This window comes from Moschus berezovskii, chromosome 20 (assembly GCF_049115385.1).
Source record: "Moschus berezovskii isolate FMDL1 chromosome 20, NW_MosBer_1.0, whole genome shotgun sequence".
In the NCBI taxonomy this organism is placed as follows: Eukaryota; Metazoa; Chordata; class Mammalia; order Artiodactyla; family Moschidae; genus Moschus; species Moschus berezovskii.
Genome location: NC_142479.1, coordinates 25,387,112 through 25,410,828, shown reverse-complemented (window position 1 = coordinate 25,410,828; position 23,717 = coordinate 25,387,112). Strand labels below are relative to the sequence as shown.

Here is a 23,717-nt window from a genome sequence, read left to right as displayed (position 1 = left end):
TCAGTATCTCCCGGAGTTTGCTCACACTCAAGTCCATTGAGTTGGTGATGCCATCCAACCATGTCATCCTCTGCCGCCCCTTTCTCATTTTGCCTTCAATTTTTCTCAGCATCAGGGTCTTTTCCAAAGAGCTGGCTCTTTGTATCAGGTGACCAAAGTATGGAATTATAGCCAAGTCTTATTTTCATTTGTTCCTTCCACGTTTCTGTAATTTTTGACATGAAATAAACTAAGACAAGAAAATAGCCTTATCTTCTCCATCCTGAAGGGAACAGCCCACAGCCTGCTCTGGCTCCATGCGCAAACCTGGGCTGGTGGGCGCTACAGCTTCCTCGTGGCATTGGAGGTGTCTTCAGGGGCTGTGGTTTAGGAAGGCCATGTGAGGAGGTGTCAAAATGGATGAGAAAAGGAAATAAGCAAACTTCACACAAAAGGGAGAAATGCTTCAGTCAACACTGAAAAAGGGCCCCGGATTGAAACTCTTTGATAACGGTTCTCAACTCATTTCAAAATCAGCATTAGCCACCAAAATGTAAAGTATTAGTTTTATTAAAATGCAAATCAATCAACTAATCTTTCTGGTAACAGTTACTGAATTGCAGTATCCGTGTCAATTAAAATAGTATCCAATTTACTCTTGGCTGGAAGGAGGGTGGTCTTCTGAATTTTAAAATGCAAGCCTCCCTTAACTGAAAATTCTGTCCACTCTTTGTCATCTCTTTGGCTTTTCATTCATTCTAATTAAACGTGATGGACTCCAAATATTTTGAAGTACATGTTTAAATCTTTTTCTTCATTGGATAATGACCATGACAAAGGTTCTATCTCTTTAGGAAACGTGGGTCTGCACTGGGTGGCCAGTGAAGAGGTTACTCACCTGCTGTTCTAACATGTGTTATCCGGGATCCTCAAGTTAGATGGGTGGGGTTGGACGATCTGTATTTTTAAAAGTAATCATTTTGAAGGAAGTGAAAGTGAGGGAAATCTTCTATTTTTGTTAATTGATCTTTTAAGTAACTGGAGACACACTGAAAATTAAACATTTTTCTGACAGTCAAGCCCAAGAGGTAACTTACCAAGAGGAGAAAAACAGATCAGGATGCACCAAGGTCCAATTACTGTGAGACAGAGAAACCATCCTCTTCCCCACCTCCACCCTACCCAAGCCCACCAGATGCTCACCTTAATACTGAACTGTGATGCAGACTGCATTTCAGACTCACTTCATTTGGAACCCAGCCTCTTGGTGCTGTGTCCTCGGTCCCTGGACACCTAGTCAAGGATAACGTGGGATCCCTGGGCACAAAAATCTGTCACTTGGTTTTGACATTTTAAAACAATACCAAAACCTGACTCTGTAAAAACAATGACTAGTCATTAACTACAACTGCCCTCAGATGCCTGGAGTCAACATTCCTTTAATTCCATCGCTCTAAAGATGCCGGCAATAAACTGTGGAACATTCTGAAAGAGATGGGAATACCAGACCACCTGACCTGCCTCTTAAGAAACCTGTATGCAGGTCAGGAAGCAACAGTCAGAACCGTACATGGAACAACAGACTGGTTCCAAATAGGAAAAGGAGTATGGCAAGGCTGTATATTGTCACCCTGCTTATTTAATTTACATGCAGAGTACATCATGAGGAACGCTGGGCTGGAAGAAGCACAAGCTGGAATCAAGATTGCCAGGAGAAATATCAATAACCTCAGATATGCAGATGACACCACCCTTACGGCAGAAAGTGAAGAGGAACTCAAAAGCCTCTTGATGAAAGTGAAAGAGGAGAGTGAAAAGGTTGGCTTGAAGCTCAACATTCAGAAAACAAAGATCATCCCATCATTTCATGGGAAATAGATGGGGAAACAGTGGAAACAGAGTCAGACTTTATTTTTTGGGGCTCCAAAATCACTGCAGACGCTTACTCCTTGGAAGGAAGGTTATGACCAACCTAGATAGCATATTCAAAAGCACGGACATTACTTTGCCAACAAAGGTCTGTCTAGTCAAGGCTATGGTTTTTCCCGTGGTCATGTATGGATGTGAGAGTTGGACTGTGAAGAAAGCTGATCGCCGAAGAATTGACGCTTTTGAACTGTGGTGTTGGAGAAGACCCTTGAGAGTCCCTTGGACCGCAAGGAGATCCAACCAGTCCATTCTAAAGGAGATCAATCCTGGGTGTTCACTGGAAAGACTGATGCTAACGCTGAAACTCCAATACTTCGGCCACCTCATGCAACGAGTTGATTCACTAGAAAAGACTCTGATGCTGGGAGTGATTGGGGGTGGGAGGAGACAGGGACGACAGAGAATGAGATGGCTGGATGGCATCACCGACTCGATGGACATGAGTTTGAGTGAACTCCGGGAGTTGGTGATGGACAGGGAGGCCTGGCGTGCTGTGATTCATGGGGTCGCAAAGAGTCGGACACAACTAAGCAACTGAACTGAACTGAACTGAACGATGCGGGCACAGGACCCGGGAGATGGTCAGCCTCACATGTGGGCACATATACATTACTTATGCAAGATCACCTCATTGCATACTGACCACAGCAGGCCAATAAATCCCCCTTATGGGGATTTAATTTTCAGCTTTTGACCTTTGGATGAAAAACAAGTGAATCATTTCCTCCTGCTGGATTTACACCAGAGCTGATCTTAATGAAGTGATTTAGGAATGGTGAGAATGGAAAAGGACTCTGGAAGAATCTTTATGGATGAAAAGAGGAAACAAGAAAGAAGTCAGAGATTGCTGTTGAGCAACAACAGACAAATACCTCCACTGAGGCACAGCTGACAGTTTGTGGGGGGGCAGGTGTATCTGCTCCTCAGAGCCGTAATCAATTGCTGAACATTACCCACCTGAGAGCAGCCTCTGCCCCAGGATTATTTCTACTGTGAAGTTGTTTTTTCAAATCCTGGGTTCATTTATTTTTTAGAATGTTTGACTGTACCCTGAGCCATGTGGGACTGAGGTTCCCTCACCAGGGATCGAACCCATGACCCCTGAATTGGAAGGGAGTGTCCTAACCACTGGATCCTTGGGGAAGCCCTCCTTCTGTGAAGGTTTCCTTTGTGAGAGAAGGCCACTGGGCTGGGGAAACAAAGAGCCTGTCACCCTATGGGAGCTTAAAACACTCACGTGGTGCTGCTGAAGGAATCACGTGTGGCTGCGGCAACAGTAAAATGACTCTTTATTTGTGGTGGTTCAAGCCCTTGGGGTGGGGAGTGGGGGGCGCATACTTTGTTTCCCTGTCCTTTGTTTCCGGAAGGTGGGGAGAGGCTTCCTGGCCCGCCTCAGGCCGCGTTCTGGACTGCACACTCCCAGGATTACAGCTTCCTCCATGGGGATGGGTGTGCAGCGACCCCACCTCAGGCCTCGAGCTGGAAAGACGTAAGCCCTCAGGCCCCGTGGCCATCATCACGGGGGTTGAGTTGGCCAAAAAGGGATCGATACAGCTCTGTCCTGGAAGACAAACGAAACAAACTGGTTAATGCGTTGGTTTAACTTTTCTAGGTTAGAAAAGAACCAAGAAGCTGGGAAACACCCCGGTCTGAGTCTTCAATTGAAAACACAGCTGCGTAATTAAAAATGCAACCCACAGCTCTTCTTCACAAACACAGAGGAGGGGAAGAACCTGGAAGCGGCCAAACAGCAGAATATGTAAATAGTCCGGCGTGGCTGGATACCCTGTCTCCAGGGAACCAGTTTTCTATAAGTTTGCCCTTTACAGACAAGCTCTTCAAGTAAGAAAACAAGATTGAATATTTTAATAGGATGTATGAGACTGCCACACGAGGAGGATTCAATCAGACATGGGATGCAGGGGATATAATTTAGTTTTCATACATTTTCCTGGACTTGGCAGCACTTGAAAAACAATGAAAATGACCCAGAAACAAGATTCCAATTACCAGCATGCATGCAGCTGCTCGGGCACAGGGTCCCTTCCCCGAACCCCGCCCTTTCACTATCCTTCCACTATAAGTAATTTGATTGGCTAATTTATTTCTAAATTTGGGTTTGACGTTAAAAAAAAAATAACCCTAACATGCCAAGGTCTTGGGTCCCTGAAAATGAATAAATGACTTGCACCTCTGTTTCTGCTGCCCGGCAGGGGTGGTCAAGGGCCCCTGGGCCCCAGCAGCCCAGAACTCTTCCCTGGGTGGAGGGCCAGGTCTCCCTGGGAGATGCAAGGAGCCACAAGCCTCCAGGCAGGTCACACCACAGGGAGGCGGGGACCAAACCTCTACCCTTGGGAAGGAGGGCAGGCACGGGGCAGAGGTCACAAACCAGTGAGTGAACGAGCTTGCCACAGCCTGCCATCCTTGACAGGCTGGCTGATAGAAGTGCTCTTATTACCTGAGAGTCATCATCAGCAAATCTAATTTTCAAAAACGAAGCACAAAAAAACTCCCCATGCTTCAGACAGCTATTACTGGTCACAGCCACATTTCAACACAAAATCTTACGAGTCTGCTTGAATTCACCCTGTTACAGTTTTGGGTACCAACATAAAGTGTTAGTTGCTCAGTTATGTCTGACTCTTTGCGACCCCATGAACTGCAGCCCACCAGGCTCCTCTGTCCATGAATTTCTCCAGGCAAGAATGCTGGAGTGAGTAGCCGTCCCCTTCTCCAGGAGATCTTCCTGACCTGGAGATTGAACCTAAGTCTCCTGCATTGCAGGTAGATTCTTTACCATCAGAGCCACCTGGGAAGCCCAACAGAGGTACTCTAATTAGAAACCCCAGCAACAAGAACAGCATATTGAAACTCTGAAAACAGGGAAAAGTCTTAAAGAAGGAAGCAACGAATGTAAAGGAAACTTGTCATGCTGGGGACCACAGGGCAGGCAGGGAAAGTGGCCAGAAAACAGTGGGTCTCCCATATTATTATAGGAACGTTATGGCAAGAACGTGCCAGTACCCGCAATCGACCAGGGTACCCCTGGGCTGACAACAAAGGCTGCAGTCCACCCGGAGTCGCAGGGTCTATTTGTCCCTGAGCGATACACATCTGCCCGCTCGCCCCGGACGGCCCGGACGTGTGCACAAGGGGAAGGCGGCTTCGGACCACATGCATATGACAGGCAGGCAGCCTCCTTCCGGAGGCAGTGGCTTCTAAATCACCGGCTCCATCACATAGAAGACAGCCCCTGCCCTGCCCAGGCATGACTTGCTCACATGATGGCCTGCCTACCTGCCAATAAGGGCAAGTCTCTGCGGCCATTTCCGCAAAGAAATTAAACGGTGTTAAGGGGAGGGTCACCACGACAAAGAGGACGGTGTGGCTTTAAGGCTGTGGAGCCCTTCACGATCAACCCTTCCAGCCTCGCCTGCACGAGACCCATCATTACCACCGAGCAAATGCTTCCTCTCCGCACCGCAACATCAGCGAACTGCCGGGGCCACGCGGCAGTCACTGCCCGCAGCAGGGTTCACGTGTCAGGAGAGGAGAGGGAGATGCTGAAACCCGTGTTTTGATAGAACATCATTTCACACTCAGGTGGGCAAGGCTGACAAACATATGCAGCTGTTCATGGCAAAGCAATTGGATGGCAGAGTGGTCTGGATTCTTAAAATATATTTTACAGCAAAGAGAGAAAAAATACAAGTCAGGTATTATTCCCACCTGAGAATCCCCAATTTCAATTCCAAGTCCTTCTCACCCACGAACACCAATCAGGGACTGTTTTCACCCTCAAAGTATCTCAGACGTCCCCGCTCCTCCAGGCTCTGTTATTTTAGATCCTACCATCTCTCACCAAGAAGGTGGCGACAGCCTCCTCAGAGACTTTTCTGTTCCCATCTCCTACCCATTGTCCACAACCCTCAGCCCTGATTCTAAAGGCTCTAGAGATGGACAAAGCTGACCCTCCTGGGGTCCAAGAGCATGACCAGGGTGAAGCCCCCCAAACTCCAGCTGCTCAGCTTATCTCCTGGTCCTTCTTCCCTGCAGAGGCCCTGCCCGGGGCGGAGGTGGGAAACTGCCATGAGGGTGGGGTCTGTGGTCTGGTCTTCAGCCTCTCTGCACAGCTCCTACACAACTTTCCAAAATCCCGTAGCCACAAAGGATATAACTATCAGAAAATTGTGCATACTAACTTTTAAAATAAAACTCTTGCATCCTGTTTGTAATACGCCCCATGGAACCTATGTGCCACACTGATCTGATATCCATCACTGCTCATTTAAACAACAAGTAAACAAACTCATTAACCTGGAAATTTTACAGCATCCTTTTCTTCTTAAACTTGGATTTCCATCTGATTTTTCCCTATAGGTTTTTGTCTTAATATAATTGATTTATGCTTGAAATCAATTGATTGATTACTCTATGATACTTTTTGACCACAAAAATATGCAAATTGATGCACTTTTTGAAATTTAAAAAGTTGAAACAAAAATATTTTAATTTCTTGGGACCATAAAGCTCTTAGTTAATTCTGAAAAATTATACTTCTGGACTGTGTTATCACTGTAATAATTATTAGGATGCAACCGATACATATAACAATATAATAAAGTTTGGTATAATTTTGGTAAATTTTTAATATGTGTAAAATGTTACTAGAAATTCTGTTAATGATATGGATGAGGCTTCCCCCTCCATTCCCATTCCAGGGATGAATACTGTTTATTACTGGAATGAAAGCAGGTTCAGGAGTGACTCTACCCTGCTCTTTAGCTTTGTAGCCACCAGTGATGAGAAGCCTCGCCATGCAAACAAGCAGACGCAGGAAAGGGAGAGTTCTGTTATAGCAGTGACAGTGCTTTCAACTCCTTCTGAATTAATCGCCTTTCCCCCCAATCTGAGAGTGGTCTCCCACCAAAAATTAGTTTTAATGATCTGTCAGCTGACAACTCAATTAGGTGCTCCTGCAATTCTGTTGAGAATAAAGACCTGGGAGCCACCTGACCGTCAGGGCTCTGTTACCTGGTCCTGGGTCACGGCCGGTCATGATCCCTGCCCTGAGATGTTGACTGGTCCTTTTGTGAGGTTCCCCCGCTCCAGGGCAAGGAAGGGCTTCGTGTCCAGTGAGGACAACTGTGAACGGAAAGGGAGGAGGGGAACCTGCAACTCCGCTTGGCCAGGACAACTGCAGGAAAAAGCTGGAAACTGATTCCTGCCAACTCCCTGCATCTCCTTTCCCAGGGGAAGATCTCTGTGTGGCCCAGGAGGAAGACTGAGGGGAGGGTGGGGGTGGGTACTAAGCGGTGCCCCCAACCCAAGCAGGTGCTCGACCCAGGGCTCAGGGGAGGGAAAAGCATCTGGAAGGAAACAGGACACACCCGGGTCCCCTCCCAGAGCCAGGAGAACAAAACTAAAACCAGAACTGGGTAAGGAAAAACCACGATGGGACAAAGGGCCAGCCGGCCTTCTGCTGCACAGAGCACTGCCACCCCCCCAACACCCCGACCCCAGCATCTTTCCTAACCAGGATTTAGCCACACAGAGAAGCTAAACTATCAATCCTTCAGGTTAACCTTGTCTCCATCCGATTCTCCAGGGTAAGCGTGTAGTTTAATACTTGAGGTCCCCTTAAGGCTATGCATAATGAAGTTGGGTTTTTTTCCCTTAATACATAATTCCTGCTCCCTACCACATTAAGAGTCCAGATTTGAATCACTGAGCTGAAATGCCTTCCCCCCTTTGTTACCTCGCCCCCTACACTCTCGGCCTCAATGGCCAGTGGGAACGTCCACTGTAGGAAATGTATTAATGGGGGGATCATGCAGGAGAATAACCCACAGAGTAATTAACAGGACTTGGACCTAAGGTAGAAGGTCGATAGCAGGGGCTCTTCCTTGAATTAAAATTTAACTTACCCTTTATTGCAACCTACAAAAGCAAGTAATGAGCACTAACATTTTTATTTCTTTTAAACTGTCATTTAGGCTGTAGAAGGGATAATTACCTATCTCTAGTGTAGTAAGGTTTTATAACCCTTAGTGAGACATTTTCTAATTTAATATTTTTACTATATTATCATAAAACCTGTTTCTGGAAAAAAATGATCATGGATTAGCAGCCATTTTCCATAAAGATAGAATGTGTGTGTGCATGTGTACTAGGATTCAGCTTATTTATTATGTCATGTGAAGAGACTTAAGTGTGCCCAGTCAAGCTGGCTGTGAGATGCTATCACTTGAGTGGCAGGCAAGGCTCAAAGGGGCCCTAAATGAATCGGGGGTGGACATGTGTCAAGGTGCAGTCCAGCCGCACACACTCCTCACTGACCGCAACACAGCCCAGGACAAAGGCGAACCTGAGCCCACAGAGATCTGTGTGGGGTACAGTCAATGAGGTCAGGAGCTTGTAGCACTTGGGACCAAAGGAGCTGCACTGGCCACACCCCAGACACCCTGATTCTCCTCTTCCGGCCTGGACACCTCCAAGCTACACCCACCTGGCCCTGTGGCCTTAAAAGTAGGCAGAGGAGAAAGCAGCCAGGGCACCGCTCCCTAAGGAAACCTGCACAACCTCCAAAAATACTTCCTGGTCCCTGAGCAAGTACGACATGCCGTGACTCCAGCCATTCTTCCAAAGGTGCCAGTGGAGACAACTGCTACTTTCCTGATTAAAACTGTACGCAGAATTTGTCCTTGATTAATTTGAGATTGCTTATCAGTTGCTTCACTAGGGGTGAGGTGGGGGGGTTCCTCCCTAAATACACAAGATGCATCCCACAAGGGCCCGCCCTCCCCGGTAATCCCCACCTCAGCCCTGCACACCCGAAGGGCCTGTGCTGCATGCTTCTGCAAGACTCCACGCCTTAGACATACACTTGCGAATCCAAGAATGATGAAATGCACAAAGGGAAAGTGAGACTAAGGCTCTGATTGCAATAGCGCTCGTGTCCAGCAGAATCTTGATTAAACCCAAATAGTTGTGTCAGGACAGACACAGCCAGAGCAGAAACTCACCACCATGGCTGCTGACAGCAGATGCGCTTTTAATAATTATTGGTGATGTTACTGATGCAGGATTTTTTTATTTGTGTTTCAAAAACATTTTATTTGTTAGTGTTGTGGAAGCTTATAAACCTGTATCAGGTGAGGATGGTTCCTTGGCCTCAGAATATAACACACAGGTATAACAGATTCACAAAATACATGTGAATGCCTATCTGTTAGGTTTTTGCAGGATTATCAAAACAGGAATGACATGGCAGAAGCTAAGTTGGGAAAATGATCATATGGAGTCACTCTGCTGGGACAACCCACTCCATTTGGAGATGTGGGAACATTCTTCCTCCGGCTGGGCCCCCCTCTGCCACTGTGGGACCCCCACCCATGGCCCAGCCGTCTAGAGCCAAAGGGACAGCTCTTCCCCGGGGCAGCATTTCAACTACTGCTGTCTTCTCCTAAGTCTGGTCTTTTCCAGGTGGAAAGAAATACTCCATCCCGCTATGACAAAGCTGGGGTTCTCCTGCTGGCCTGGCAGAACCCCTCTGAGCCCTCCAGTGGCCCAACAGACAGCGTCTGCACCCTCTGAGCCCACCTCGTGGGTCTGGACAGTCCAGGAGACCCAGGTGTACAGGGTAGACTGTCATTGCCTCTGTCTTCAGCACGTCCTTTCCTGCCCTCATGGAGCTTCCAGTCTCTCTGTCTGCAGGCAGGCCCAGGGCATTCTAAATGCCAACTGGAAAAAGCTGTCTTGCTAATGATCACTTGGCACCAAACCAAGGGGTCCTCCCAACCCAGCTGCTAGGGTCTGCTCCCCAAACACCACAGACGAGATGGCACCTTCCTGCATCTTTCATTCTTCCTGCTTCCTCTCACCCAAATCCATTCTGCTCTGTATCAGACAGTTTACAGGTAAGAGAAAGATGTCTGGTTCTATGGCCTAAGAGGGGTAACTGTGTGGATCCAGATGGCAGGTGGCTGCCCTGGGCCCCAGGGGCCGTGTGCACACAGCGGTGGGACTGGGGGTGGGGGGCCGTGTGCACACAGATCGGGGGGGGGGGGTGCGGCAGAGCCCCCGGCCGAGACTCTGTCAGGAAACCTGGACAGTGAGGAAGGCAATGCCAGTGAAGGCACAGAAGTGTACCTTGTAAGGAGGGAGTACCACTCAGGGTGATATAAAAAGATCATGAGAGTAGAAAACTCAGAGTTCCTGGGTAAAGCCAATGGGTCAGCACCTAACTCCCTCCCTCTCCCCCCAGCATCCCCAGCAACCAAGAATGGCTTCTCCCCTGAAATGCCAGCACAACTGCATGCCAAAAAACAATACACAGAAAAAGCCAAGAAAGGTGAAAAGAGAAAAAGCAACGCTCTCTTCTCGAGGGCTGTTTGTTAACAGGGACAAGTGAGCAGAGTAACAGTAACTCAGAGAACGTCCTTACCTATCACTAATTACCTGCATCTGGACAAACCTTTCAGAACCAGGCTGAACTCTCCATAAGCTACAGGACAGCTCACCACGGCTGCCCAGATCTGCCACAAGGTGGCAGCACACGACGCACTTCTCAGTTGACCAGGCAACTAGCGGCTCCGGCAAACTGGCCATAAATTACCCATCACCTCTGCTCTCCTCACCATCCTCCCCAGTGCTTGAAGAAGACTCTGGATGGTCTGTTCCAATTCGCTCCTTTGGTCAGGTCAGAACCGGGTCCTTCAAACCTCTGCAAATGCTTTTAGCCCCACAGTTTTAAATTACAGATGGTGACATGTGACCTCTGGCCTGAATCCTAAAGATCAGACTCGAGATTTACAAATGTTCAAAGATAAGGGTCCAGGCCCCAGACAAAGGAAGTGAAGGAGGAAGGGGAGGGTGAGAGGGTGCGAGGGGCGAGTCTGTGAAGTGTTCCCCGCACCCGCGCTCCCTCCTTGTTCCCGTGTCAGTTACAAATTCACTCCCCTTAAACAAGGAAGCAGAACACTTGAAACTTGCATCGTCCAACCACTAGTTTCAAGTCTTTCAGATTCTTTTAAAGAAAAATAATTTACCTTGGTGGGACTTGCAAAAAAGAAGAGGTGGGGCCGGGGGATGAGGAGGGACCTCTCGACAAAAGGGATGTCACCTCCTCTCCTGTGCATTAATATTCCATATTCCTGGGATGATTTCCACTTTCACAGTTTGACTGTTTTATAACAGATTTGATGTGAGAGAAGACAAATGGCCTCACAGAAGAAGGATGACAAATCATCTCACCGCTTTTAGCAGGGTTTTCTCTTTATTTTTATTTATTTTTATTCTGTGGCTGGGCTGGGGATCTCTCTGCCTTGCTGGAGATGTTTAATATTAACGTCAGGCCGCCACGATCCTGGCAATAGAGTTGGCCGGTGTTGTGTTTACGGCTTTGTGACTGCTGGCTTCAGGAAGATGAAGCTCCTTGTTCAAACAGCAGCCCCTCTTAACAGCTCCTGTTAAAAGCCACGGGATGCTTCACTGCTTAGACGTGAATCACCTCCTCCAGCTGCACAGAAGGGGAGGCTGACACTGAGTTACATTTGTATCCCTATCAAGACCGCTGCCCAACGACCCAGGGCCTGGGTGGGGGGCGGTGTGTGATCCTTCTCTCAGATGCTTCTCACAGCTACTCCAAAGGGGTCAAAACACACAGAAATCAGCGAAGATGTCTGTGGTCAACCGGGAGTTTCAGCAAGGCATTCCATTACTGCTGGTGCTAAGCTGTAGGACTGACTTAACCAAAAAAACCCAGTCGGAATTCGAACATAAAAGCAGCGACTTTTTTTATCCAAACATAAAAGCAGCTCGGGATGCCGAGCCCCGGGTTCAGCTCAGCCCACAGGACACAAAAGGTACCGCAGGGTCCCGCCTGCCTGCCCCGGTGCCCGCACGCTCCACCCAGGGGGAAACCCTCCGTGTCTGCTCCTGCTCTGCCCTCATCCTTTTCTCTTCCCTCCACTGCCCTTCCCTGGGTCCTGTTCTCGGCCCTCCTCCCTTTCCCTGGTAAACCATCCACACTCTAGCCCCAGCGATCTCCTGGGTGCGAAGGAAGCACCCAAGAACCTGACTGCGGACCTCACCAGGCCCTGCCAGGCTGTTCTGCCTCCAAACTACCTTTGTTAAATGGCACACAGTATCATTACATGTGGAATCTAAACATACGATACAAAGGGGCCTATTTACAAAACAGAAATAGACCCACAAACGGAGAAAACAAACAGCATTACCCAAGGGGAAAGGGGTGGAAGGAGAAGTTAGGAGTTTGGGATTAACAGATACACACCATTATATATAAAACAGATAAATAGCAAGGACCTACTGTGTAGCACAGGGAACTATATTCAATATCATATAATAACCTACAGTGAAAATGCATATGAAAGAGAGATATGTCTATTCATACACACACACACATCTGAATCACTGCTGTATACCTGAAACACTGCAAATCAACTACACTTCAAAAAAATTTTTAAAAACAAACTACCTTTGTTAGTCATGTCCCACACTTAACTGTTTAATGGCAGGAAGCTACAAAGTTATAGGGATCAACACCACATTTTCTGATTAAAAAATAAAATCTACAAGATCCCTGTCTCAGCTCTACAAGATCCCCACCTTAAGGGTCTTGTTTGGACAGTTTATTTACAGTAAATGGCAAAATGCAAACTGATGCCCTCCATCTGTCAATTTTGTTTGGTTTTTAATGTCTTCCTTCAAAGAACTTGCTCCTCTGTTCTGTGTATCAAGAGAGAAATTTGGAAAAAAGGTTTCTCCCAGCCACCTGCGAGGGAAACCTTCCCCAGGGGGCGTGCCCAGGTGTCTGGAGCTTCTAGGTATCTGCCCGGGGCCGCCTCCCCACTCAAGCGCCTCGGCTCACCAGCCAGTCACTGAAGTCAGCAGTCTGATGACCTCAGCCAGTTACAGGACTGGTTTTTAAAAGCCTGACTGCTCCATGCAAAATGAGTAGTTTGCGTTTCTGCCCCTGGAAGCTGGGGAATCCACTGTGGTGCACGGCTGAGCCTCCCCTGCAGGATGGAGAGGCGGAGCGCTGCCAAGTGCGCGCAGGAGAAAATGTGTATTGATCTCTCCTTTCTTATAAAGGAGCACAAAGCAGTGAGGAACAATCGGTCCTCTTTGCTGCGTTTCACATTCCACACAGACAAAGGGCCCAGCCCCCACCAGCCTTGGAGAGGCAGAGAGGGGAGCCTTGCAGGGCAGCTACTGGGGGTCAGAGGCCACCAGGGTACTGGGGTCCACTGTGGCGGCGGGGGGAGGTCATGCCAAACACCCTGGGCTGCAAATGCCTCCCGTGCCTCCAGCCAGTAATCTCCCTCTCCCGGCTGATGTTTCCTCATCTATATTGGAGAGGAAAGAGCCTTCAGTCTTATTTACCTTTTAAGTGGAGGTGCCCAGAGGGTAAAAGAGTTAATGTTTATAAAGTGTTCTGCTCCCCAGAGGGAGACAATGGATAAAACACAAGGTGTGGTTATGGCTCATTCAAGACCTCATTTCCAGGGTAGTTAGTAATAGCTTCCCATTACAGATGCCTGCTCCCCAGCACCTGGAACTCAAAGTACACTCAGGCGATGCCCTTTATCTAAATATCCTTTTTTTGGCTTGACACTTAAAACCAACAGTAAAAATAACAAAAGGAAACCAGGGACTATTATGCTTTGTTAATGCACATACAGGAGCCATTCCAGATCTGTTTTCTTCTTAAACCAAACAAAATCCTGAGAGTAGTCCAAAAAAAAAAAAAAACTGTCCTACAATGAGAATTGATCAACCCAGAGCCCTATCCATACTCTGTGTTTCCATGGTAACTAGTAATTTGCAGAAGGGCCACCAGAAACCACACCCAGCATGGCTATCACAGCCAAGATGGGCAGAAGACCTTCATACGACACACGTCTGTGGTGTAGACTTGTGACTTTTTCCCAGGGCTCAGCCTAAGTAAAACAACTTTCAAAACTCTCGAGGTAAAGAATGAAGTCGCAGGGCTGGACTCTGTATTTCTGTGCTTTTCCAGCTTGGCCACAAGCAAAGAACAAACCATGGAGCTGGCTCTTGGGCGGCGCAACGTTCTTATGTGGAGACAAAGCGTGCAGAGGATCAGGGCCCACGCTGCTGGTGAACTGGCTGGGCATGGAGTGCTAGGGGAACAGAGCAAAGTGAGAACAGTCCCCGACGCTTGACTGGGGCTTCCCTGGAGACTCCGTGGTGGAAAAGCCACCTACCAATGTAGGGGACACGGGTTCGATCCCTGGTCTGGGAAGACTCCACATGCCATGGAGCAGCTACGCCCGTGCGCCACAACTGCTGAGCCTGTGCTCCAGGGCCTGGGAGCTGCAACTACTAAGCCTGCATGCTGCACACGAAGCGTGCTCATCCGGAGCCCACGCTCCATGGCGAGAGGAGCCACCGCAATGAGGAGCCCGCACACCACAGCTAGAGGGTAGCCCCGCTCACCTCAACTAGAGAAAAGCCTGAGTAGCAATCAAGAGCCAGCACAGTCATTAAAAACAAAACAGATGCTTGACTCAAAGGTCTTTCAACTTGATGACAATGTGAATGCAACATGCGTTTAGTAGAAGCTGTACTTCGAATTCTGAACTGTAACCTCTCTCTTCCCCGGAGAAGGCAATGGCAAGCCACTCCAGTACTCTTGCCTAGAAAATCCCATGGATGGAGGAGCCTGGTAGGCCGCAGTCCGTGGGGTCGCTAAGGGTCGGACACGACTTCACTTTCACTTTCACTTTTCACTTTCACACATTGGAGAAGGAAATGGCAACCCACTCCAGTGTTCTTGCCTGGAGAATCCCAGGGACGGGGGAGCCTGTTGGGCTTCCTTCTGTGGGGTCACACAGAGTCGGACACGACTGAGGTGACTTAGCAGCAGCAGCAGCAGCAACCTCTCTCTTCCCAGGCTGCGACGTGGGGCAGACCCCCTCGTGATGGAGACAGTGGACAAACGACACACACCACTCTGTGCCCAGACAGCCCTTCTGCCGTTCACCTGCAGTACAGGATTCGATCAATGACACAATCGACATGTCACTTTATTATGAAATAGGCCTTTGCGTTGGATGACTCTGCCTAACTGCAGGCTAATGGAAGTGTCCTGGGCATGCCTAAGGTGGGCGACGATCAGCCATGATGTCAGCAGGTTAGGCATATTAACTGTATTTTCAACTTATGATATTTTCAACCTATGATGGGTTTTTTGGGTCAATGAAGATCTTTATATTAGAGTTAACAGTTAGATAATATGGAGCAATCTTAGTAACAGAGGCAAAAAAGTTTGTTCATCCATCTTACAGGACTGTTTGCAAAAATAATCTTACCAGCTTATAATTACTTACAAGCAATAGACTCATAAGCTGAAGGCCTTGCAAGGCATTTCAGACAGAAGGCCTAGAACTAATTCTTCTCAGATGTACAAAAAAATGGGTGTGTCTCCCTTGGAGGCAAAGGAACAATGACATAATATGTACATGTATAAAAACATAAATTTTGTTTAAGTAACTATCATTAAAACAGTCCTTTCAGAAACAAAAAATTACAAAGAACACTTCATTCTCTCATGAGGACTTCCCTGGTGGTCTAGTGGTTAAGAACCTGCTTGCCAATGCAGGGGACAAGGGGTTCGATCCCTGGTCCAGGAAGATTTCACATGCTGCGGAGCAACTAAGCCCATGTGCCACAACTACTGAGCTCACACTTCAGAGCCCAAGCTCCGCAACAAGAGAAGCCACAGCAACGAGAAGCCTGCACATCACAACTAGAGAAAGTCCAAGTGCAGGAACAGAGACCCAGCATAGCTAAAAATAAATGATAAATGAAATAGTGAATAAGTGTTTTTTAAAAAAGAATCTAATGAGCAAGAATGACTATTTTCACTTTATAAAGCAGGAAACTAAGGCTGAGCACCAAAGAACTGATGCTTTCAAACTGTGGTGCTAGAGAAGACTCCTGAGAGTCCCTTGGACTGCAAAGTGATCAAACCAGTCAATCCTAAAGGAAATCAACCCTGAATATTCATTGGACGGACTTATGCTAGCAGTTTGGCCACCTGATGTGAAGAGCTGACTCACTGGAAAGATCCTGATGCTGGGAAAGATTGAAGGCGGGAGGAAAAGGGGATGACAGAAGATGAGATGGTTGGATGGCATCATCAACTCAATGGACATGAGTCTGAGCAAGCTCCAGGAGACGGTGAAGGACAGGGAAGCCTGGGAGTGCTGCAGTCCATGGGGTCACAAAGAGTCGGACACAACTGAACAACAACAGAAGACCAAAGAGAAGATTTCTTCAAGGTCACACTGTGATCCTGCCTGTGAGCTGGGGCAGGACAGGTGGTCAAGGATCTGGAGTCAGCTCTCTGGCCGAGGGAAGGCTGACATCAACTGGGAAAAGACTTGACTTGTTTTACAAATACAACTTGTGCTAGAGAAATGCTATATAGTAACTATGTAAAAAGTGAAAGTTGCTCAGTCGTGTCCAACTCTTTTCGACTCCATGGACTATACAGTCCATGGAATTCTCCAGGCCAGAATACTGGAGTGGGTAGCCTTTCCCTTCTCCACGGGATTTCCCCAACCCAGGGATTGAACCCAGGTCTCCTGCATTGCAGGTGGATTCTTTACCAACTGAGCTATCAGGGAAGCCCATATAGTAAGTAAGACAGCATTCAATTGGAATCAAAATATATTAACCCAAATGTAAGAGCATAAAACCTTGATAATACCAAACATGGGATGATAGTAAACTTATGCATACAATTTTGACTTATAAATTAAGCATTCTTAGAAAGAAAAAAATACCCTAATAAATGTTTTTGTGAAGTACATTAAGTACTGTTGCTGCTGCTGCTAAGTCGCTTCAGTCATCTCCGACTCTGTGCAACCCCATAGATGGAAGCCCACAAGGCTCCACCGCCCCTGGGATTCTCCAGGCAAGAACACTGAAGTGGGTTGCCATTTCCTTCTCCAATGCATGAAAGTGAAAAGTGAAAGTGAAGTCGCTCAGTCATGTCCGACTCTTAGCGACCCCATGGACTGCAGCCTAGCAGGTTCCTCCATCCATGGGATTTCCCAGGCAAGAGTACTGGAGTGGGTTGCCGTTGCCTTCTAGAGTTACACTATTACAATCATTGATTATATATCGAACTATACATTTGATCAACTGCTTCAAGTCTAGTCATCATTTCCATTGAAGGCTCAGTCATATACTTGGTAATACAAGAAATAATAATCTTGCGAAACAAACAAAATATAAATGGTATAGTTAATAACATTAGTGGAATTAAAATAAATATTTTAGCCTTGAGTCTCCCACACCAGTTTTTTTAAAGATTGTCAAGACTAGGGAATGGGTCACTTAGAGCAGAAATCTGATCTTTCATGTGGTTCAAATGTGTTACATTAAAGGATTTATCAGGTACAAAAATACAGCATTCAGTTTGAATTATAGCACTGATATCGCCCTGAGATGCTGTAAGGTGTCAAGGGTCTTGCAGTTGTGTAGCAATGCCTTTCTCATCATAGAGATCTCAGAATTCAATAGGCTAATAGCCCAGTTACTATCATTTAAAGCTTATGAAAGTTGTCAAGGCTTAGATATGGTCAATTACATCTTCCAACCCCACTGAAGGCACACACACACACACAGGCTGCTAAACAGTCATGCCAGTAGAATACAGATCTTTGACGAGTAAGGCTAGGTTCCAATAAAACTTCACTCATGGAAAGTGCAAATTTGAATTTTGTAAATTTCATGTGTCATGAGATATTATTACCTGAAATATTATCTTAGGCATTAAAAAGTGTAAAAATCATTCTTAGTTCGCAGGCCCCGAAAACCAGGTGAGGTGGCAGGCAATAATTTGGCCAACCCCTATTTATTACTTACTTTCACTGAGAACAAACCAAGGGGTGAGTGTACTTTTTGAATTAAACCTAAATGTGAAGAACAGCAGCAGAAAGGGTTTCTAGTGGGCTACTAAGAGTAGTCACACACTTCTTTCCCAAAAGTATCTTCAAAAATAAGTATTACTTTAAAAAATGAAACTGGACCGAATGACATCAAAGCCACATCAAGACCATCTGTTTTGGAAAAACCATTTCAGGCCATTAAGATCAGGTACATGCTGAAACAGAAATACAGTTCAATATATGCATGCATTTTTCTTCCCCCTATAAAAACTGTTAGCTACTATTATTAATTAATGATGGTCATTATTAATATATCACTTAGACCCACATGTATGGCCAACAGTGACAGTGTCCGAAGAGGATGTGATGATAATAAATTATGTGTCACCTAGAATTATTTAACTCTAGAAACAATTTTAGTGCTATCAACATAGAATGATTTATTTTTCATTTACTTTTCCCCCAATAGTGTGTATTTATTTCTCATTATAAGTTAATAAATATCTTTATACAGAGGAATGTTAAGAATATTACTGTCTTAATAATTCCAACTTTCTCTCTATGCCGTTTAGTTTAATTTTTCAACAGTTATGCACCTGGTACTTTCAGAAAGTGTTCAATGAACATTTTTGGAAACATTAAGAGGTGGGGGTTAGGGAACCAATCTCCACGTGGTGGAAAATCTGAATATTGTTATCTCTAGATGGAAAAACAGTGGAAACAGTGTCAGACTTTGTTTTTTTGGGCACCAAAATCACTGCAGATGCTGATTGCAGCCATGAAATTAAAAGACGCTTGCTCCTTGGAAGGAAAGTTATGACCAACCTTGATAGTATATTAAAAAGCAGAGACATTACTTTGCCGACCAAGGTCCGTCTAGTCAAGGCAATGGTTTTTCCCGTGGTCATGTATGGATGTGAGAGTTGGACTGTGAAGAAAGCTGATCGCTGAAGAATCGATGCTTTTGAACTGTGGTGTTGGAGAAGACTCTTGAGAGTCCCTTATACTGCAAGGAGATCCAACCAGTCCATTCTAAAGGAGATCAATCCTGGATGTTCATTGGAGGGACTGATGCTAAAGCTGAAACTCCAATACTTTGGCCACCTCATGAGACGAGTTGACTCACTGGAAAAGACTCTGATGCTGGGAAAGGTTGGGGGCGGGAGGAGAAGGGGACAACAGAGAATGAGATGGCTGGATGGCATCACCGACTCGATGGACATGAGTTTGAGTGAACTCCGGGAGTTGGTGATGGACAGGGAGGCCTGGCGTGCTGTGATTCATGGGGTCGCGGAGAGTCGGACACGACTGAGCGACTGAACTGAACTGAACTGAACACTTCAGAAACATAGGAATTGATAAATGACTCATCCAAGGATGAGACAGAATCAAGATTCAAACACTAGTCTTTTTTTTAAATTCCACATATTGTGATCTCTAATCTGACAGAAACTTTTCCTCACATTTTATTCAAAAATCTGTAAAATCAAAATACAGGCACTATATTTACTGGTGGAAAAAAGTTTTTAAGTTGATGCATGTGATTCAAAAACCTGTGTTTTTCAAAGTCAACTGTATTATGTATATTCATACCAAATGTGTTTCCTAAAGCATTTTTAAACAATGTACCACAGAGATAAAAATGAATGTAGACATAAAACCAAATTCTGTAAAAGCATACAGATCAAATAAATTCCTTATAGCGGACTGACTTTGATACAATACTGTAACTTTTGTTTTTTATATATTGTTTGATATATGTATTTTTTTAATTCATTTATTTTAATTGGAGGCTAATTACTTTACATTATTGTATTGGTTTTGCCATACATTCACATGAATCTGCCCCGGGTGTACATGTGTACCCCATCTTGAACCCCCCTCCCACCTCCCTCCCCATCCCATCCCTCTGGTTCACCCCAGTGCACCAGCCCCAGGCATCCTGTATCATGCATCGAACGTGACTGGCGATTCATATCACATATGATAATATACATGTTTCAATGCCATTCTCCCAAATCATCCCACCCTCGCCCTCTCCCACAGAGTCCCAAAGACTGTTCTATATATCTGTGTCTCTTTTGCTGTCTTGTATACAGGGTTATCGTTACCATCTTTCTAAATTCCATACATATGCGTATTTTTGAGAGAAACAAATAAAATAGGGGTTTGAAGACGAAAGAGCCCCCACTCAGTGGGTGGTGGAGAATCAGCAAAGTCCCTCTGGAAAGGCTGGTGTGGACCGAGGACCACGGGCCCTGAGCAGGAAAGGACAGTGGTGGGGCAGGGGAGGTGGGTAAGGGTGAGGAGGTACTCTGGGGTGGGAGGGCGTCCCAGGACCTCGGGGGCCAGCAGGACAGCACAAGAGGGTGCACACTGAACCAGGTGACAAGGAGAGAAAGGAGGCAAGGCAAAGTCACCACAGGCCTTGGTGGCAGGTTCAGATTTTATTCGGTAGGCCACCAGGAATGGCATGTTCTAAGTGACATTTTAGGAAGGTATAATCTGGCAAAGACACACAGAAATAATTAGACCAGACTGTGGTTAAGAGGCTGTTGGTGTCATAGTGAAAGGGAAACACTAGGAAGTGGGGAAAAAAAAATTCTGGGCTCACAAAGAAGCAGTAGGAGTGGAGGATAGAGACCACTGGACAATATACGACAATAAAGTTCCAAGCAGATGAAAAGTAAGAAAAGAAATCAAACAAAAGTAACAAAAATATCAGCTAACAGTTGGTCCTAGAATCCACGAAGGAAGGCCTAAGCAAGTATGTGTGAGCTTAGTCGCTTGAGTTGTGTACGACTCTTTGCGGACACAGCAAAGAGTGTCCCAGCAGGCTACTCTTATCCATGGGATTTCCCAGGCAAGAATACTGGAAGTGAAGTGAAATCACTCAGTCATATTCGACGCCTTGCGACTCCATGGGCTATAGCCTACCAGGCTCCTCCGTCCATGGTATTTTAAAGGCAAGAGCACTGGAGTGGGTTGCTATTTCCTTCTCCAGGGGATCTTCCTGACCCAGGGATCAAACCCACATCTCCTGCATTGCAGGCAGGTTCTTTACCACTGAGTCACCTGAGAAGCCCATGCCAAGGCATAAAAGCAATGAAAAAACACCATAAAGAACTTACATGTTGGATCATATAAAAAGTAAAATTTATATATGACCAATAAAAGTCATTAATACCAACAGGTAAACAAAAAGGGAGAAATCTACAAAAACAGGATATATGGTATATAATCATCACATACAGAATTCATACAAACTGCAGAGAAAAATTAAACCCAAAGAAAAAAAATGAACAAAGGATTAAAAACAGAAATATAAATGATTAATATACATACTCTTCAAGGTTATTATTAAATGAGAAAATAAACATTAGATACTTAGCCCAGTGCCTAGTGCCATGTAGGGCCTCAGTAAAGTGTCACTGCAATGAACTCTCATATCCACAAAGGTAAATGACATGAACCTCAGCAGGTGGGGACTGGGGACAGAAATGAGTACAACCCATTACGAACCATTAGAAAATATGGATGAATCATTTTACTATACACCAGAAAACTGAAAATAAACTATATTTCAATTAAAAAATTTTTAAACGTTTATGCCTTGGTCCAGAAATTACCCTGCTACTCTTCAGAAGTTATTCTAAAGATACAAGCAAACCTTAGAACATGGGTTTCTATATAAATATGCTCACTGCAGCATTACCCTAAAGAGAAATAAAAACCATCAGAAATAACCTAAATGTCCAAGAACAAATACTCCATAATAGAATATTATAAGGTTATTTAACATGCCTTTAAAAAACATATGCCATTAAAATGCTCATAATAGTTAACTGGGAAAAGGGATTCAGGGACTTCCCTGGTGCTCCAGTGAGTAAAGCTCCACTCTCTCATCGCAGGGACCTGGGTTCAATCCCTGGTCAGGGAACTGATCCCACATGCTACAACTAAGACCTGGCATAGCCAAATAAATAAAATTTTTTAAAAAGAAGGGATTCAAACATACAAATATGTCTTTATAAAATATACATACAAAAAGTTCTGCAAGATAATAAAGAGTATTAATATTATCACTATATTAATATATTAACTAATATTAATAATTAAGTATTAATAATATTATTTCCCCAGTGGCATATAACATGAGTTTTCCTTTGTCCTTTCTATATGTTCCAAATTTTCTTCTATAAGCATGTCTTGTTTTTATTATAGGGAAAAAATACAGTCTCTAAGGAAAGTAAGTGACAGACACCTGAAACCAGAAGAAGGAGAACTGTCAGAGCAAAAGGACTGAATACACTGGACCAGGTTTCAAAGCCAATTACAAGGCTTAGGGTCTTTGTAATCAAAGAACAGGGTGACCATAAGAACAGGCTTGGAAATTCAGTGATTTGTAAATCACTACAATGTGAATGGCTTGACAGGCAAAATCTTCCCATACAGAAAGCATCTTTAGGGACTTCCCTGGTGGTCCAGAGGTTAAGAATCCACCTGCCAATGCAGGGGACACGGGTTCAATCCCTGGTCAGGCACTAAGATCCCATATGCTTCAGAGCAACTAAGCCCACACGCCACAGCTACTGAAGCCCACACGCCTACAGCCTGTGCTACAGTTACCAAAGTCACAGCTTCTGCAACTAGAGAAACTACCACCAGAGAAGCCCACGCACTGCAACAAAGAGCAGCCCCGCTCACCGCAGAGAGAGAAAGCCCACAGGCAGCAAGGGAGACCCAGCGCACCATCAACAAATAAATAAGTTTTTTAAAAAAGAAAGCATCTTTACTATAACAGAAAGAAAAAGTCGCTTTACTCTGAACCAGTTTTAATGACGAGAAAGGCTCTGAGTATGTGTGCTGGTGGTGGGGTTGGGAGCGAAGAGCAAGCTGCCCTTCAGCACATCACTCCCACATATTTCTAAAAGCTTGCTGATGTCTCGGGAACAGGGGCAGTGGTCAAGAGCCACACTCCCAGATGCAGAAACCAGTTCCGCTCGGAATTTGGCTATCTTGGGCAAATTACTTAATTGCTCTATGCCTCAGTATTCTTATCACAGAATGTAGATAATGTCAACCACTTCAGTGGTTTCTTGTAAGGACTGGATGAAAATATATTGAAGAGCTTAGTACAGTGTCTGAGATACAGTAAACATTCAATAAGTGGAATATGAGGGAGCTCCCAGGTGGCCCAGTGGTTAGGAATCTGGACTTTCACTGCCAGGGCCCAGGTTCAATCCCTGGTCAGGGAACTAAGATCTTGGAAGCTGCGAGGTTTGACCAAAAATAATAGTAATAATAGGTGGAATATGAAGTTATCATTCTACATCATTTCACTCCCAATCAGAAACAGGCTGGCAGACTTAGGGTGGATAAATCAGAGCAAAGGATGAACACACTTAAAAACTGAGATGATGTGCATCTTAGCAACCCAAGCTGCTCAGGTGGCTCAGTGACTGCCGTGGGAAATGTACTCACAGTACGTATGGACGCCTCACCTAAATTCAGGTGAAAAACATTAGCTGTTGCCTGCCCACCTGCATGTTACTTCATTGTGACTAACACAGCATCGATACGATATCACATTTTATAAGATGATAATAATAGAACACAAAAACTTAAAAATAATAGCTCCTTAAGAGAAACATTTCAGTTCAGTTCAGTCGCTCAGTTGTGTCTGACTCTTTGCGACCCCATGAATCACAGCACGCCAGGCCTCCCTGTCCATCACCAACTCCCGGAGTTCACTCAGACTCATGTCCATCGAGTCGGTGATGCCATCCAGCCATCTCATTCTCTGTCGTCCCCTTCTCCTCTTGCCCCCAATCCCTCCCAGCATCAGAATCTTTTCCA

The 23,717-nt window shown here is 45.5% G+C and overlaps 1 protein-coding gene across 2 annotated transcripts in view; it reads right to left on the bottom strand.

Moving 5' to 3' along the window:
- Positions 1-3,180: 3,180 nt before the first annotated feature.
- Positions 3,181-23,717, bottom strand: part of AATF (apoptosis antagonizing transcription factor) — a 116,904-nt gene continuing 96,367 nt past the window's right edge. For both annotated transcript variants that reach the window (XM_055400463.2, XM_088828655.1), the window contains one exon: positions 3,181-3,469. In XM_055400463.2, the coding sequence (XP_055256438.2) occupies positions 3,406-3,469 (64 nt within the window). In that variant the 3' untranslated portion in view covers positions 3,181-3,405. The remainder of the gene's footprint in view (positions 3,470-23,717) is intronic.